Source organism: Oxyura jamaicensis, chromosome 15, assembly GCF_011077185.1.
Source record: "Oxyura jamaicensis isolate SHBP4307 breed ruddy duck chromosome 15, BPBGC_Ojam_1.0, whole genome shotgun sequence".
NCBI lineage: Eukaryota > Metazoa > Chordata > Aves > Anseriformes > Anatidae > Oxyura > Oxyura jamaicensis.
Window position 1 is genome coordinate 1,123,799 of NC_048907.1, and position 17,959 is coordinate 1,141,757.

At 40.7% G+C, this 17,959-nt stretch overlaps 1 protein-coding gene across 1 annotated transcript in view; it reads right to left on the minus strand.

Annotated features, from left to right (window-relative positions):
* GRK3 (G protein-coupled receptor kinase 3) overlaps window positions 1–17,959 on the minus strand; it is a 52,974-nt gene that overhangs the window by 6,945 nt on the left and 28,070 nt on the right. The window contains exons 9-19 of the mRNA XM_035340162.1: window positions 13,147–13,225; window positions 11,896–12,026; window positions 11,006–11,100; window positions 10,095–10,202; window positions 7,619–7,685; window positions 7,296–7,396; window positions 6,066–6,132; window positions 5,491–5,586; window positions 2,438–2,600; window positions 1,654–1,790; window positions 527–640 (exon numbers count right to left, since the gene is read on the minus strand). Coding sequence (XP_035196053.1) covers window positions 527–640; window positions 1,654–1,790; window positions 2,438–2,600; window positions 5,491–5,586; window positions 6,066–6,132; window positions 7,296–7,396; window positions 7,619–7,685; window positions 10,095–10,202; window positions 11,006–11,100; window positions 11,896–12,026; window positions 13,147–13,225 — 1,158 coding nt within the window. The remainder of the gene's footprint in view (window positions 1–526; window positions 641–1,653; window positions 1,791–2,437; window positions 2,601–5,490; window positions 5,587–6,065; window positions 6,133–7,295; window positions 7,397–7,618; window positions 7,686–10,094; window positions 10,203–11,005; window positions 11,101–11,895; window positions 12,027–13,146; window positions 13,226–17,959) is intronic.

Genomic DNA, 17,959 nt, shown 5'->3' on the forward strand with positions numbered 1-17,959 from the left:
AAAACTGCCAATAGCGTCTTCTTTCGATAGCACTTAGAGCAACTTATTTTAATTTCCTGAGGGAATGAATAACCCTGGATGATGAAAACATACAGCCCTTTGCTTCTCCATTGGCCTGCCAAAGCCAGGCACAGCAGCAGCAACAAGTACAGACGGTCCAAATCCTTTGAGGACTTGTGTACTCCCTCCCTTGCACACACATCAACTACCGTGTAGCAGCTGCAGTGAGTTGCGTGTGCCAGCACAGCCTTAGAAGCTCATGTAGGTTGAGAAGTTTTGAAGTTTTTACTCACTTATTAAACTCAGTTCATTTTGGCCCAAATGCCACTGAAACCCATGACACAAAGTGGCACACCTGCAGGCTTCCTACTGTCAGAACTAGAGCGTGATAAGAACTTCCTGGTCTTGCTTAGGTTAAGGTTTGCTACATAAATTACACTACTCAGCACACAATGGGAGGTCCTGCAAAAATGCTCATCACATGTAAAACGTCTGGCTAAGAGTTATGGAAAAACAAGCGTCTTACCTCACACTGTAGGACAAACTGTTTTCCTCCTTTAATTCTCAGTAAGATGCATTTCTTATCTTTAATTTGTGTTTCTTCAACAGATACTATTTGTTCCATTGTCAACAGGTTTTGCTGTAGTATTTACAAAAATAAAGCAGAGAAATGGTATGAAAAAAATCTGTTGCCCATCAAATAAAACCAATGGCTCTTTTTTTCTGGATGAGACACGTGAATGAAGTTATGAACATTAACAGTCATTTACTAATTTAACAGCATTGTCATATCAAACATTCTTTACTTCTGAAGACTGAGTAGTGAACTAAAAATAGATTATAAGGTAAGAGAGATTTAGCAAGGGGCTTGGTTACTTAAACAGAGACAACAAAATATAAGCTAGAAGAGCCAATAATGACAGTATGAAATAAGCATCTACCCATAGGTGTGTCTACATACAAAATATTCACTATCTTCCCTAAAGAGAGCTGCATATAATTTTTATATATTTTCCAAACATCACTGCTGTTAAAAAAAAAAAAAAAAAGACCACCTTACTGACTATAACAAAAAGCTGAAAGGGAATACTTAAGCACTATATACTGATGAAGAAGCAAACATACACAGCAGTTTGCAGCAAAGCTTTCCCTACAGACCATAAGTCTGTAAGTCTCATAAGTTTGAATATTTCAAAACTCCAAACCCGTACTTAACTAAACATACAAGTGATCTGCCAACTACATGATCACAGCTGGACTAAACTAAGGTTACTATAGCATTTTCTTTGAAATAAAATGCTATAGCATTTATGACCTTACCAGTTTATGTTTTTTTGTATAAATAGTCCAGCGGTCCTAAATGAAAAATGACACCATGAACTACCAAATTACTTTAAAAGCACAATAAAACAAAGTAAACAGGTTTCTCAAGACAATTTTATGTTTCCTCAGTGCAGTGTTGCTACCCATTAACTAAAGCAAAACTTTAGATAAGTTTCCTGGAGTAGTGACTCAAATCCACTAGGTGATTACTCAGACAAAATTCTCCTTCTGTGGAAGGTGTATCTGAGTATGAATTCTCAGATTTGCCTCCAGAGCCACCTGTCTCTCACGCCCCTGGAAGCTGCGGCTCCCTGGAGTCACCTCACTTACCCGTGACTCTCCTTCTCCTCGCCATTCAAGTCTGTTTGGGAAGAGGTAAAAGTAACGACGCTGCCACTGAGTCAAGAATGGGTTCCCCAATTTCAGCATGTATCCATGCATGATACAATCCTTCCCAAGTGCATAATCTGTAACAACAGGAAACATCAGTGTGCAAAACAAGGCACTGCCTGAAAACATGCTGCAGATGTGCTCTGTTGACCAACGTAGCCCAAACGTGTGACTCGGTGTGCTATCAACAGGCGTGCAGTCGGGGTTCTGTGTGCACAGGCACACCCGGAGCCAATTCGCCTTAATCACGTGAGCTGATGAGACTGCAGTGGAGTAACTAGGAACTGAATTTAGTTCTTAAAACCTGGCTTACTACTAAAAGAACTCTGTACTGCTATCCAAAGCTCAGAGTCTGCGGTGCAACATTCTCATGCACGCCAGTGAGGTTGGCCGTGAAGGACCTCCTGCGTTATTCCGTGTCTTCTTTGTAATGATAGCAAATCCCACATACCCTTTTCCGAGCACACACCACCAACAAAAGCGATGAAAGGCTGTACATAACAATCTTTAAAAGACACTACAAAAGACTTTCCAAAACATTATGCCATCGTACAGCACTTCACAACATTAAGAAACATCTTAAGGAACACAATAGTGACTAAATGAATTCTAGCAATTACTGGTGAGTGACAGTAATATGAGAGTCTGTTGTGTGGAACTTCAAACACATGAATTACTACTAGCTAGCAGTAAAAGATGAAGAGAAGTGTATTTGAAAGATTACCTTCCTCATGGCCAAGCTGCTTATTTTTAGCCCTTTTTCTGGCCTCAATTTTATCTGTGTCTGCATTTACTGCATCATAAACAGTTTCTGCTACTTCTTGCTGCCAACGCTCCGATATTACCAGAGGGAAGTTCTTATATAATTCCTGGTCACTATCAAGCAGCTTGCAAGAGAAAAACAACATAAAAAAACATCATTTTAGTAAGTTCTACTATTCTTGTCCCCAGAAGTTAATAGTTTTCCATACAACAGGATTACTTTAAAAGATGCACTGACCTCTAACCTTACCAGAACCAACAGGTGCCCACAGAGGTGCCCACTGAGAAAGCACAGATACTGATTTAAGCATAGATGTTAATTTATATGGCAAGAACAAACCACCTGTTCAAAACTTGATTGGTTTGAAAGCTCTAAGAGCCTTACTCAACCTTTTCCCATTATGTTCTCTAGTTTTTACATTTGGTAATTATTTAAAATGCAAGTAGTGGATTCTTAACTTTGTTGCATAATCAGCGTTAACAAAATGCCTAATAGTATTAAAAAGTTTGTCTCCACAAAAATTCCAGTATGACAAATTAAGTATAAATAGATTATGCAGTATTAGGGCTCTAAATTAAACAGTACCTTTTAAACAATGATGCCTTCCATGTTTTCAGAACTTAATTGTACATTCCTCGTAATAAACCTCCAAAATTCAGTAATGAATGCTGCAGACCTCATTATTTTCCTGTTGTTTGACTTCTTCCTCCCCTTCACCCCTACCTACACGCAGTACTTGCACTGAATTGCACTGAAGGGACCGAAGTTCAGGGTCTTCAGAAGGGGCACTGCTTGGTACCGCAGTACTCTGGGTTTAGCCACAAGGCACAAAAAGCCATCAATGTTTTCAATACACAATTATTGAAGTTTTTCATGTGGGGATGGGTCAAAACTCTCCTCCTCACTTGCTTCAGCTTCTGCCGATCAGCAGAGAACTGGACTTTTGTTCGTGGTGCTGTGCCAAGGGAACAGCCCCCAGGCCGCAGCGGCATCCATCCACCGCTGTCCCCCCAGCCTGCCACCGAAGGCAGGTGTCCCTCGGGGTGTCACGGGACACACCACGGGGTAAATATAACCTGCAGCAGTAGCGAGGGGAGCCCAGCACCCTGACGCTGTCACACTGAGGAATGCCCGGCAGCAGCTGAGTCAGAGGGATGGGGTTACCGAGCCCCCTCCCAGGAGTGGCCGTGTCCCCGTGAACCCGCACAGCCAGCAGCTGTGCACCGTGTCCCCATCCACTTGTGACTGAGGACGGATTTACCTTACGGGCAGCCCGAGCAAAGGTTACACAAAGCGATCTGGCTGCACCCCTGACAGGTACAAGCCTTGAGGAGAACATCGGGCCGACCACCCTAAAGGAATACAAAGACCACCCGGCTGCTTGCAAGGTGTTCTTCTGGAATTGAGTTTACAGATCCTGGGATTACAGCATTCCAGAACTTCAGGGAGCTGGTATCCTGTCAGACCAACACTGAAGATACAAAATTTTCTGGGATAAAGAACATCTTGGGATCTCTGCATTTCTCTTTAAACACGTAAAATCCTTTCTCTGCCAACTTCTGTAATCACAGCAGGTGACACTGACAGGCAAGCTCCTTTTTTAGGCACAGCGAGTAGCTCACATGTTTTTTTGCTTATCAAGCTTAGAGCAATTAGTTTCTCTCCTGACTCACTTCTGTAATAACAAAAATAAAGTTTGATCTGTTGAGGAAATGAATGATAAAAGCAGCCAATGGGACAGACCTAAGAGAAGCACTGATCCAGCCGCTGTCCCAAAGCCCCCAGGGAAGCTGCAGGAGAGGAGATGTACCACATGGGTCGGGAATGGGCCAGCAGCTTTAATGCCAGTTTTTATTTTTTCCTTTGTATGGTTTTCCTTAGATTTTTCTATAGTATCAGGACCTGGTAGTTTCTCTCATTACTTTTCTAACTTACAAAGATGCTACATCAATACACAGTTTGTTATTTCAAGAATTTTCCACTGTACTGTCTGAACATAAGGAAGCAGTATTAAAATATGATTTAGCATAATTTATCCAAGCTTTCACTAGTATTTTTCTCCAAAATAGGTTTTCAGATGACTGGACATTCCTCTGATAACATACAGCACTGCGGGTACAAGGTTTCAACTGCAACCTGTACATGAACTTATTCAAAAATACTGCATTTACAGAATGAGAAGTTATTTCCAAAAATAACTTCTAAAAATCCTAGACAACTCTCAAATTATCAACTGCATGTTCTCCAGAATTAAAAAAGGAGGAAAAAAAAAAAAAAAAAAAGACCTCCTTCAGAACATCAAGAGGATTCACATTCCTAATGTGTTTTGCAGTTGGAATATGCAACAGGAAGATAATGTTAAATAGTGACATAAACTAAGAGGATAATTTTTTCTCCTTAATTCACTGCGTGAGAGCTGTGTTATACATTCTGGCTTCATGTGCTATTCTCATTTGCTACTGATACCCAAGATGTATGTGTAACTAATCCAACAAAGAACTTCACCAACAATATAAATGTTACTGTGATTCCCAAAAGCATCACCCTAAGAATGTAAGAATTTACAAAATTATTTAGTATTTCTACTGAACGTACGTTTAAGTCAAACAATGTTTTAGGAACAGTAATTTTTTCTTCACTCCCCATAGCAGGAATTAGATACAATTTTTAAAACTGCAAACTATTAAGTACTCCTGAAAACAGAGGATTTCCCAGAATTTGTCTGGCCGTTTGAAATATTTGTTTTTATCATATAAACATTTGGATAGGAAAGTAGACTTCAGTCAAACTAAAAAATAAAGACTTGACAAGTAAAAAAAAGCCACCATCAACAATAAAAAACAGCCATCCAGCCCAAACTACCCCTTCATAAGGGCACGGATTAAGTTTACAAACCTGAAACAGTTCCTTGCACGTTCAGTAGCCCCTGAAGCAAAGGAATGGCATGCCACACATGAAGGGATGAGTACAACAGTCAAATTGCCATTCTTTACATACTGTTTAAAGTTGTATACCTTAATGCCTTTAGTGTCCTCTTCATCAAATGACCCAATATCAAAAGCGTCTGCTGCATTTACTTCTCCCCGGGGAGGGATCAATGGTGGAGGATACTAGAAAGCCAAAGCAGCATAATTACAGACAAATTAATGGACATTATTTAAATACATTCTGTAGATATACAAGGCCTTTTAACTCTTTGCACAAAGTACACAGGACTGTGCAACAGAATGTCATTTGAAATTAAACTTCAGGATAAAGAAATTCTCCACTAATTTAGGAAAAGCTTTTGCAAAAACTGTGGGGAAAAAAAAGAAAAAAAACACAAAATAATGCATTTTTGAGACAGCCAAGCCGAAGAAACCACATTGTCCTTTAACCCCGATAACATAATAATTCAGTACAACTGATCAGGAAGACTTGTAGCAATGAATGCCCAACAGTTCTCCTCAACCATTCACCATGCTTTTGCGCAAGTGAGCATCTGTTCTGGGGACAGGAATACTCAGGTCTTCTATCCACCACCTGTTCAGGCATAGTTTCTTTTTACTGCTTTACCAAGCAAGTTGTGGTTACTCTCTTAGTCCTTTACCTTTTGTAAATACACTTGCTGCCAATCAATCCCTTTGAAGAAAGGATGTTCTTTTACTTCTTGTGCACTGCAAAATGAAAGTAACTGAAGTCAACAAAACGAAAGGGCCTTCAAATCAAATATCTTTGAGAAATCTAAAGCTTTCAAAGGTCAAGCATTTGTATCACTTGAAAACATCAGTACAATGCTTTCTCTTTCAAAAAAAAAAAAAAAGTATTCCTAAGTAAACAACAGAAGAGAAGGTTTTAATGTGGAAACATTGGAAATATTGTTGTAACTCTGGCAAATAATCATCCTCATTTTTCTATGGTATTCCATCATTTCTAACAACAAACAGTTCTCTCCCATTATCAGGTCCCATACATTACTTCTAAAGAACAAGCTTACTCTACTCCATTTGATATCATACCTCATTTATGGCAAAGTAAACAACTGCTCTTGATAGGCCCAAGGATGAAAAGCAATTTCAGACAGGCCATTATCATGGAGGGCTCCATGATACAAAAACGATTAGAGCGCCTCACTGGAATTACAGCCAGCCTCAGTAGGGACTACTAATTACAGGTAGCGCACATTGCCAATGATTTCTCAACAGGTATTTACTCTTCTCATAGTTTTCTTTCCCAATCTCACAGAAGAAATGCACTGGGTTTTTAAATAGGTGATAATAATAATTCTAGTTAAAAGCTACAAGCAAGCTAAGCACGGCAGAAGCAAACAGTATTCTGTGGTCAGTAAAAAACAAACAAACAGAAAACACACTTTTTTCCTTAGACTCATGAAATGATACAGCTATATCTGGAAAAAAGCAACCCAATATGGAAAGGAAGTATTCATGGCTTTCCATGCCTTTGTTGTTGTATTTTTTTTCCTTTATGTTGTTTGCTTATAACCACAGCTGCAATACAAGCAATGAATTTTAGCTATTAATATGACCAAATGAAGTATCACAACTTCATTCCAACAAGGCAAAAACAAAAAACAATACAGGGACAAAAATATGAACATCCATAATTAAACATATATAAGCACCATCTGATATGAGCATGACTGCAGAGGACTTGGGTGGAGAAAAAAGTGCCTTTAATGACAAGAATTGTCCAAACAATTGTACAAACCAATAAAATAAAATCCTCATGACAGGAAGCTGATTTTTACTCAGAACTAATTCATTCACTTACAGAGAAGTGGTGATCTTTAAAGGCAGTGGTCCAAGAAGAGAACACCTACCTTCTTCCTTGGCATCCAAGTCTCTTGCTAACATCCCGTTGCAGGAGCCCTTCCAAAAGGGATTTTAGTTCAGGAGAAAACGAATCTGGTAACTCCACATTCTATGAAAAAAGATATACAAAGAGAGACGTTTCATTACAGAAGTACTGTGGTCTGCCTTCTCCACACAGGAGAGCAGCATTCTTTGATAGTGTTTGCAAACAACTCTTCCATGTGTAAATACAGCTTTCTCAGAAAGCAGGCTATATAGTTCCACTTTTTAGAGGAACTGGGAGTTTAGTAAACAAGAGGAAAGGAACTGCAACTGTCGCCATGATCCTTACCACGGTGAGCGTCATCCGGTCGATCTCATGCTTATCTTTGGTTTTGTGCTGTCTGAAAGGACTGTGACTGTAGAAATAAGAAAATGCACTAATAAATGTAAAGCCATAACATATCAGGTTATTTCAGCTGTGGCAACCCCAGGAAAGAGTGTAGCATCCTTTTAGTCCCATTCTTCCACCTCATCAATCCTGTCCTGCAGAACAATAAAACAAGTAGTTTTAAAGATGGTGTTTCAAACCCCTTACCAATTTTATCTGTGTCTCCTAAAACACAGAACAGCTCCATCTAACCAAAGAACCCTCAACAGCTATTGTAATACAGATATTTAAGCACACTGATCTGTACAACCTACAGTCTTACCACTGATCTATATGGGAAAAATGAAGTAAGACCTTAAAGTGGATGAAACAGAAGATAACCATGAACACCACTACATTAGTGACTGGGAAGATATTTGATGATGTATGGTAAATTACCAGCTTTATCCATTTAACGTTTTATTATTCTGTTTTTGAGAGTTTGAATGATTCCTTTTAGCTACAGAAGACCTTAAAATATTATAGATTTAACCATGCAGTACAAAAAAAGCAGCATGAAAGAAAGCAGCAACTTTTCAATCTGAGATATTTTTATTGGATTTAGGATATATTCCTTATTTCCTAGCTGTCTTCAAAACCTCATGGAAATGCTGTTTTTCAAAACTGAAATATTACTTACCTACCAATACACTTGTTAGCTATTATAAATCATTCTGTGTTGCCACCTGGCAGTGTGTTCTAGCTCGTTCCAACTGAGGACCGGCTACTCAAGAGTTACTTCCCATTTATCTTCAAAACCATTCCTAAGGAACGGATCTGACGGACTGAGCAGACCTTCAGTTTTGTTTTTAACCATGACAGGTAACAAGGCAAGAGAAAATGGCTTAATATGAGGCCGGAGAGCCTCCTATAGTTTGACAACGAGGTTCTGAGCAGAGCAGGGAAACAAATGATTCACTGCGGACTTATGGGCAGGATTTTCTGCCAGATTTAACTTATTAAACACCAAGAAATGGCACCATGTGCCCAATCCTCGTTTGGGGATGCAAGTTGCTTAATTGGCTTCAGAACAGATTAAGGAGGATAGTTCTCAGTGAATAATGCTCCGGCTTCCAGCCAAGCACTGACAGCACCCCGCACATCCCTGTCAGGAAGAATCGCAGCCCACAGAGACTGAGCTATCCCCACCCTGCAAGCCCCATGTTCATGGTAAACTGGATCACTTATCTCTAGGTGCTATTTCTCTCATCAAGCAACTTCAGCTACGTGAAGGAAGAATCCTGCCAGGGTCAGCCAGATGCTGTGCCTAGCCCCTTTTCAGAAGGAAGGCTCAGAAGACAAGCTGAGGAGTCCACAGTGGTCCTCTGCATGACATGCTCTCCTTTCTCCTCCCGGCAGACCCAAACCTGTTCTGTCTTGCTGCCTACAGAATTCTTCAGTGAGTGACTACAGAGATGGATATTGCTCACAGCTGTGATGCCATCTAGACTTACAAATGCTTTATTTTCCAACTTCGATACCATCGCTTTATTTATTTGCACACTTACATTTAACCTATTTTGTGAACAATTAACATTAACTGATAAGGCCTTCTACTTCTGTTCAGAAGTCACAAACTTATTTTCCTTTATAAAGTGTCTGGGATATATACAGGTAAGAGCTTGTAATTAATTATGTGTGAGGGCATAGTAACATTTAACTAATGAACAATCTTTATAAATAAGCACTTGGAAAATCTTTAAAGATTATTTCTGCTTTGCCATTAACACGGAGGATGCTATTTGCAACACATACCTGCCAATCACTGCTTATTGAGTGTTCAGATAAATCCCTTAAATTCTACATAGACACACAAAGTTACTGAGAAGGTAACAACTGACACAGCTGTAATTATCTTAACTTTTGTAACTTTTGTAATTATCTTAACTATTGTAAATTCTGAAACTGAAAGAATCCACACAACACAATGTATCCAAAAACTAAAAAAGGAAAGATTTATCATGCTAGAAAGGGAACAATGCAGCAAGGATTTTCACCTTAAAAGAAGGTCTTAAGCCTGTGATGAAGTCCCTAATTCAACAGAGCTGCTAGTACATTTAAGCAATGAATCACATATTCATCTAAAATGCTTAGTTACTACCAACAGATGAGTAAATTGCTATCAGAAGAAGTCAAATCAGATCATCCACCTTCCTCACTGCTCCAAACCTGTACATACTAAAGGAAGCACGGCTTGAGTTTTGTTGGCTTTGAAAGCAAAAAAAGCCTACTTTAATCTCATGTGCAGATGTGGTCTAACGTGCAGGGATGACAGTAAAATATTGTTTTAGATACAATATACTATATTGCTTATCAGTATTTCAGGGAAGAGACAGTGATGGGGCCCATGCAAAAAGAAGAAAAAAAAAAAGCAGATGTGACATGAAACTTCACTCACCCTCTCAGAAGTTTGAAAAGCATGCAGCCTAACGAGAACCAGTCCGCACTGCTGTCATATGCTGTTCCCTTCTGGAGCACCTCTGGAGCCATGTACCCGTGGGTACCTCTGAGAAGTAGAAAGGAAAGTTTTGATTACAAACAAATCTACCTTTGGGGAAAAAAAAAAAAAAAGCTGATAGTCTCACTTAAAAAAAATATTGTAAAACATGATTTTATTTTGCTTTTGCTTTGGCCATACATACTTATGCATGTTTTCTGTTTATATCAATCTCTTGAGGAAATATCTTGGAACAAAACAACAGAAAACAGAAATGATAAGGCAAACTGAAGCAGCTACAGTGAGATGCAAATCTTTTAAGATATGACAGGACGAAGCTTTCCTTTTTGCATAACTCCTGAGACTAAACTGGGGCAAATGAGGACCTAAGAATAAGATATGCCAGATAATCCACACACAAGAAATTCAGTTCCCAGTTACAATCTGATGCCAAGAGGCAGAAAGGAACACAATTTGCCTTCAGATCTAACAAAAATCCAGAAAGAGAATGGCAAAACAAATCTTGTTTTTTAGTCGGTTTCAGAATATTTAATTATCCATTTAGGACAATTAAAACAATCTGGTACTTTAACTCAGTCAGGTTCTTATCTTCTCTGAACAATGAATCATCTCGAAATAATGTGTCATCTTCCAGCCATGCCTACACATCAGCTGCTACAACTGTGCAGGAAAACAGAAAGAGGAGTCTGAAAAACCCTATCAGGGTATGCAGCGTAGCCGCCTTATAGAGCAAGCCTGTGCCACACAAATGGTATTTTTTTCCTTTAGGCAAAGTTAAATAATAAAGACACATCAAGGATTAATTTAGCAATGATTATACGTGCAGCAAAGCTCCCATACACGCTACTTACACACTAGCATGTGGCTTCTTTTTGGAAAAATCACAGGCCAACCCAAGATCTGATATCCTTACGTGCCCATGTTCATCCAACAAGATATTTGCAGGCTAGAAATGTATAAACAGAGAAAGGTTACTACTTGATATTTTTTCAGACATCAGTACATGCTGGTTATTGCTTCTAAAAAAAAAAAAACACAGAACTTACAAAATGAACACAACAGACACTTTCTAGGTAAAATCAACATTCTAACAGAGCACTACTATCAGCTTTATAGGGATATTACAAAATACTGAAGAATAACAGAAGAGAAAAAAAATCAGACAAGGCTTGAAACAGGAGGCACGTGAAAGAATAAAACTATTCTGGCGTCAAGTCCACACTGCTTTTGGTTCTTGACAGAAAGGCCTGTGTGCAGCTCTTACATCCTTTATTGGCTACCTACATTCTGCTCTTTCTGTGCACTTTTTCCCCACGTTCTTTGCCACCTGTCCCACGTGCACCTGTCCCAGAAGCCTCCAACTTTCCATTTGCCAGTGAAATGCTCCCCAGCCACTGTCTCCCTAATCTCCTCCTGTCACACACGCTCCTTTTTCTGGGGTTTTACAAACTGATATACCTCTAAATTAATAGCATCATTAAGATGGTAACTGAGATGAATAACAGTGCATGGCATTTATTTTGGCACGAGGAAGCGTCTCCCAGGCCTGTTAAACTGGTTCAGAGCATGGATTAAAACTTTGTTGAGGAATTATTAGAAAATTTAGCCAAAGGTAAGCAAATAATTCATATTCTTCCCCAGAACAGATTTCAGATAAGGTACTTCACTTCTCAGCAGTCTGGGCTGTTTGCTGCTATCCAGCTACCACCTGCATGGATGCAGTCCCTGTGTTAACCATTACCTTTAGGTCTCTGTATACAACAAAGCGATTGTGCATGTGTTCTAAACCCAGGATGATTTCAGTAGCATAAAACCTCATTTCTTTTTCAGAAAATACTCCGTGCTGGGAGAGGTGGTAGTGCAAATCTCCTCCTAAAAATTAGAAGAATTGAGATGCAATTAGAAGAACTGTAAAACCTTGTTTCACTGGCAGACAGCATATGTGGGGAGCGGCTCAGCATCTGTAGGTTCTAATACCCCATGGAACACAAAGAGACCAGACCTACACATGATGACAAAATACTTGAGAAATTTAATAAATAAACTGGATTATTCTGAAGCTCCATTTTCGAAGTGCATTTACTTCATCCATGTTTGCAGTCAGTGACTAATCTAGCAACTGAGTTTTAAGGCAAGGGATTTCCACAGCAAGTAAAATGCAGTCACATATCCAGGTTTCTGGAGAACCGAATAAATTAGCATATACAAACATTCATGCTGGGATATTTTCACGCTTTCCTAATCAAAGAACAGGCACAATGCAACGTCACTCTGTGAGCTAATCCACACCATCAACACATCAGAGAATATTCCTAGAAAACTGTTTCTGATCAAGCTACTGATTTAAATCAACTGGAATTTGACCTACTCTTTTGATTTTAGTGAGAATCTTCACTCGCAAAACACCAAAGCCAGTCTATTACTTGCAGGATCTGAGCTCTAATTATTAGTTAAATTTCCATCCTTGCAACACAGTTGGTGCAGAGGTGCTCCGTCTGCAGGTGTTCACCACAGGACCACAGCCACAGCTCGAGTGCAAGTCCCACAGTAACTCCTCTCTCTCAACACTGCCATTACTCTCCCTGGGTCTTCTCATAACAGTTATGCTAAAGCTTTTAGGTATCTTTTTCCTTCAAGATGAATGCTTCTCCCATCTATCTTCTTTGCAGAGCTCCTTATAATAGTCCTTTTACTTTTATTCTGCTAGCTGTGTCCCTGATCTCCTCATACATTTCTCCACATGACCATCATTTCCTCAAGCATCCAACCTACCAATTTCTCTGATATCTTTATTTAAATCTGTTAATGCTATAAAGTAACAGATTTTTCAGTATGCTCTACACGTTCCCTGGTTTAGGTCAATTTATGCCTCCAGCTCACAAACTGATGTTTGCACCTCAGTTTATTTTCCTCTTGTTCTCCTCATGACCTCAGCTAGTCTTCCTGCCAATATTTCTGTAACGCTGTCATCACCTTCATTAGCCTTGCTTACCATTCATCAGGTCCAGAATGAAACAGAGTTTGTCAGGGGTGTGGAAGGCATAGGTCATACACACTATAAAAGGACAGTCCTAGAAGGAAAGGAGCAAAGAGTTTTTATCAGATAATAAGCAAATTACTACTTAGAGAAGCTAAAAGTAAATGTGCTATTTTTGCTACGATATTTGCTAATAGTCATAATAACTTCCTGGAGCCATTTGTTTACAAACATAGGTACTGTGATGTTTCACTTACAGTTCAGAGATGTTAACATTTTGCTATCTTACTTCAATATGAAAGTAAAAAGGCTGTGAGGAGGCAAAGACTTACAAACTGCAGGGAGCATCATCATCTTCTGAAGATTTCCAACTACAGAAGCTAGGGGTACTCTGGAAGCATTTACCACAGTTTGTGCTAGATACTCATGAAATATACATTAAAGCTAGCAAGCTTCAGACCACGCCGTGTAAAGGATATGAACTATCTCCCATGACTGCATGGAGAACGCTCAACCACTGGAATGCTGATGGAGAATCTGAGTCGCATCACGCACAAAATCCCCAAGGAAAGAGAACTTTGTCCTTGCCCAAACATGAAAAGCTACGCTGGTAACACCCTGTCTGCTCCGCTGAACTTCCCTGAGAGCTGCACTAACGTGACGGTCAGCCTCCCGCCACCCTCTGCTGCCCTTCAGCTCTCCAGCAGAGTTTGCAGCAGATGATTAAAAGGAACGTAAACACACGAGGAAGGAATCACAGCTCTGCTTCGTATGTAATGCGAGGGAAGCAAGAACAACAAGGCTTGCACTGTGCACAGAAAGAAAGCGAGTACGTAGGGGTGCAGATTTAAGACCCCCCTCTGCAGATCAGCCAGGCACAGGGAGGGATGGCATGGATTACACATTTCCACTTCTTGATGATTTTTAGCCCGAATTCACACAGATGTTTAATGCAAGCAGCCTTAAAAAATACAGCTGGATAAACATCTCTACTGCAAATCATCTGTTCAGCAAGCTGTACACCTATAACGAAGGCACACTGCAAGAAACCATTGCAGGAAGCTGGCAGATCCTCCTCTCTTCATTAGGTCCGTATGTGATACAAGTTGGCTAATTAATAGCAATGGCTATTACCTTGTTGATCTCTGAAGCCCTAAGAAACCAGGGCTGGTCTGACATTCTGTAACAAAACCTTCAAGAAAGCTGTGCTGTCCAGGCAAACTGTACTATAAAACCGATATTTGAAGGTCTGACCCCAAACCACAGAAGCTGACAGGAAGACAAGCTTAACTGCTGACGAGCCAGAATGCCATGCAGGAAGCACGAATTTGACCTAACATAACTTAGACAATGTGTTAATTGTTGCAGTATTGATAGTGAAAGCTCTGGGAGCCTCGCACAGGAACTCGCTTCCTTCCAGCTGAGCAGCACAGCGCGGTGGCCTTGGGCCGCTGATAACGGAGCCGCACAGCAGGATCCTCACTGGCCCCGGGACGGTTCACCTCGGTTCATCCTCTCACAAGGCAACATCCAGTACACTTAAATAGAAAGCTTTACACGCTTGTCTTTAATCCCCAGAGATTCCCAGATCTCGTGGGCTGACCCCGCGGTAACGTTCAAACCAAACTTTATTTTGCTGTGATTTATTGCTGACTGTGCAAATCCTCATCCCAGGTACAACGCTGCTGAGCGTGAGCACGCGTTTGAGAAGCCCTGCAGAAAAGTGCACGGAAAATGCCTGGCTGCCAAATGGTCCTAGAAATAAGCAGACTACAGGCAAGACAACATGGCATCTAATAAAAGGTATTACGTCCCGTTATAAACGTCGTATTGCTCATATCTGTGGACTAGCAGCGTTATGACTTAACTTGGGAGCAAAAGCTTTAGCAGAATTATTGTTAGCTTTCTGAATTTCTGAATTTTCTGAAGCCCAAGCAGGCTTCCTAAACCCCCAGAGCAATCAAATCATCCAAAAGGATTTAGTATTATAATCTAAACAGCATAAAACAATATATATATATATATATATATATACACAACTAAAAGGACGTTCCTATCCCAGAAAACAATATGCCTAGATTTTTATGGAATCCATTTTTAAAAAAAAGAAATCTGCAAGCGTAAATGCGAAGCATAATTCATTTTTCTGTAAGCTTTCCTAATTTAATCACTACCTTCTCATTGTTTAACAGAGAAATAATTGCAGTAGTGCCATATTTTTCTGACAGAAAAGCCACTGCAAAAGAGTATTTCCCAGCATAAAAAAAATGTATTTTTAAAAAATGAAACGTAAAGCAATAAAGGATATTTCCCAATAAAATAATATTTCAAAGCAGCACTCAAGCTTCTGTTGTGAAAAAATACAAATGACAGTATGACAACGTTGTGTAGATTAAAAATAGTGTGGAAACAGTTCTTTGTATCTAAACAATTCTGGATTAAGTCCAAAAACCACAGATGACAGATTTCTGGTAATAAATCACAGGGAAGGCAAAAAAAAGAAAAGAAAAAAAGAGTGTATATCTAGATGGTAGGTATGAAATACGCAGCAGGGCAGCAGGCAGGCACAGCCCGCTCGTAGCACGGAGCAGCGCGGCCAGCAGCAGCGGCTCTGTGCCGTGCTGGCTGCTCTCTCTGAGATGTGCAGGTCGGTGCCTCAAGCGCAGGGAGAAGACCTGCCCTTCCGACAGGCGGCCCTTTGAGTCGCTAACAGGATTTGGGGATATTTCCACGTTTCAAGCGTAATTAAGAGTCCTACAGATCTCGGTACATGCAAAAATAAGGTACCTCCCCTCACAGGGGGAAAAAAAAGACTCAATCTCAGCTGTTTTATTACTCAGCCTGTCCACTTTTGCTGTAAATAACTTATCTTTAACCATCCCTTTAAGGCCATCTTGAATCCAGCCTTCTTTTTGTCAAATGATCCCCAAAGGAGCTGCAAAAGCTTCAGTGCCCCATAGCAGCTTGAAGCCCCAGCCCTGTGAGGCTGCTCGTCGTGCCCTGGGCTGCCCGCATGAAAACCTTGTGCCCTCCAGTCAAGGATGTAGTGAACAACCCCCTGCTTCCACCAACAGCTCCTCTGGCAGGTGCTTTTCCTACAGTCCATCAGCATGGTGGTCTCAATGATTTCAATGTTCCTGTTTTTGAATTTTAGGTAAATACTGGGTATTACAGATTTTTTTCTTAAAACGGGAAGTAAAATATTTTCCTTATTACGCTGTCTTCTAAGAACTTCAACGTGCTTTTCATGCCTCCAGACTGAAAGTCAATACGGGAGAGGAAGACAGGGCCTGTGTCTTGCAGAATCGGAACAAGAAGCCTGAGCAGTTCGTCTGCACTACACCACGGGTCGATGACAAAGGAAATAGACCCATGGAGAATCCAAGCAAGGCAGAGCCCCCGTTTTGTGCTGCTAGACAGCTCCTGTGCCCCACAGAGGTGCCTGTCGTCATTCTGGCCGCACGGTTTGAACCATCACGGTGAGCAGCTACTGTCACAACACGGCCACGATGTGCTCGGCTCCGGGAGCTCCCTGTTCAAGGAGTAGTTGTGAACGCCAAACTCTTAGGTGGGTTAACAAAAATGATTACACAGACGTATGTGTAATGTGCACAGCTGCTATTATGTATTTTGCAAAGACATCTGGATTCCCAGTTATGTGACTAATTGTGCTAAAACGAACTTCCAGTTCCTCGGCTGCTCTGGGCAGCGCTAAGGCCTGCCACTGGGGAAGGCGGGCGCCACGCGAACCCGACGGCTTGCACTTGGGAGCAGAATGAATCATCTTCTTCCACTGTTTCCATAACTATTTAATTCTGCAAATCCAAAATGCTACGGCATTTCTTGCAAGGGCAGGTGTATTTCATCTGAATTGATGGCATTTTGTATAAAAACTCTTTTCAAGCTCTCTTTCTGAGAATGTAAAAGAAGTCACTAATGAGCTGATGGTGCTTACCAGAACAACAAGCTGCTTGTCTTGCTTTTCTGTTGCTAAATGCCTTCCTAGGCGCTCTCCTATCAGCAAACGAGAGCTCCACCATTATCAGCCTTGAAAACCATTTTCTTTGTGAATCATTAGACATGGAAATTTACATTCGGTACTGGAGCAACCAATTGGAGTCACAAATTGAAGTAAGATGATTATTCTTAATTTGCCTAGATTTCTTTTCTAGTCTCCACCACAGGATTCCTTCCACCCCACTGGCTCTCAGGGCTGCCAACACCTCTGTACAAGCTGCAATTTATCCTTGGTGACAAAAGTTAACTGGACTAAAAAGTCAGACTGATAAACCCAGCACAGCTCTTACGAAATTGTTCCAATGCTTAATTTCAGAGATAAAAGAACAAAGAAATGCTCTCCAGTCCTTCCCCTGTCTCCATTCTCAAACAAAATGTAAATGCCATTCTATGTGGAAGGAAATGCCTTTTAATGTCAGTGCATGCCTGCCCTTCTCCAGAGCAAGGCCGAGGCAGGGGAGGAGGTTCTAACGTGGGACATGCGAAGAATCACCTTGTCCTTCCTTCAGAGCCTTGCAGTGAGGACAAAGCTAACCTCCCAATGACACCTGGATGTGTATCTTCCCTAATTTCTGTTTTAGGATGTGCTATACCAGAGCGTTCCTAACAGTAGAGGAAAATTATCTGACGGGTGGCAAGAGAAGTTCAGAAGCTAACCTTCCAGGGACAAAAATGCCACGAGCTCTCCTGCCAGTCTGCACCACAAAGGACCTCAGGTGCCTGCTGCAGGCTGAGAAGCACCAAATGGTGTCAGATGCACAGTGCTTTTACTTGACAATAAAAGGGCACTGTTTAGTAACTGGAATTCTGT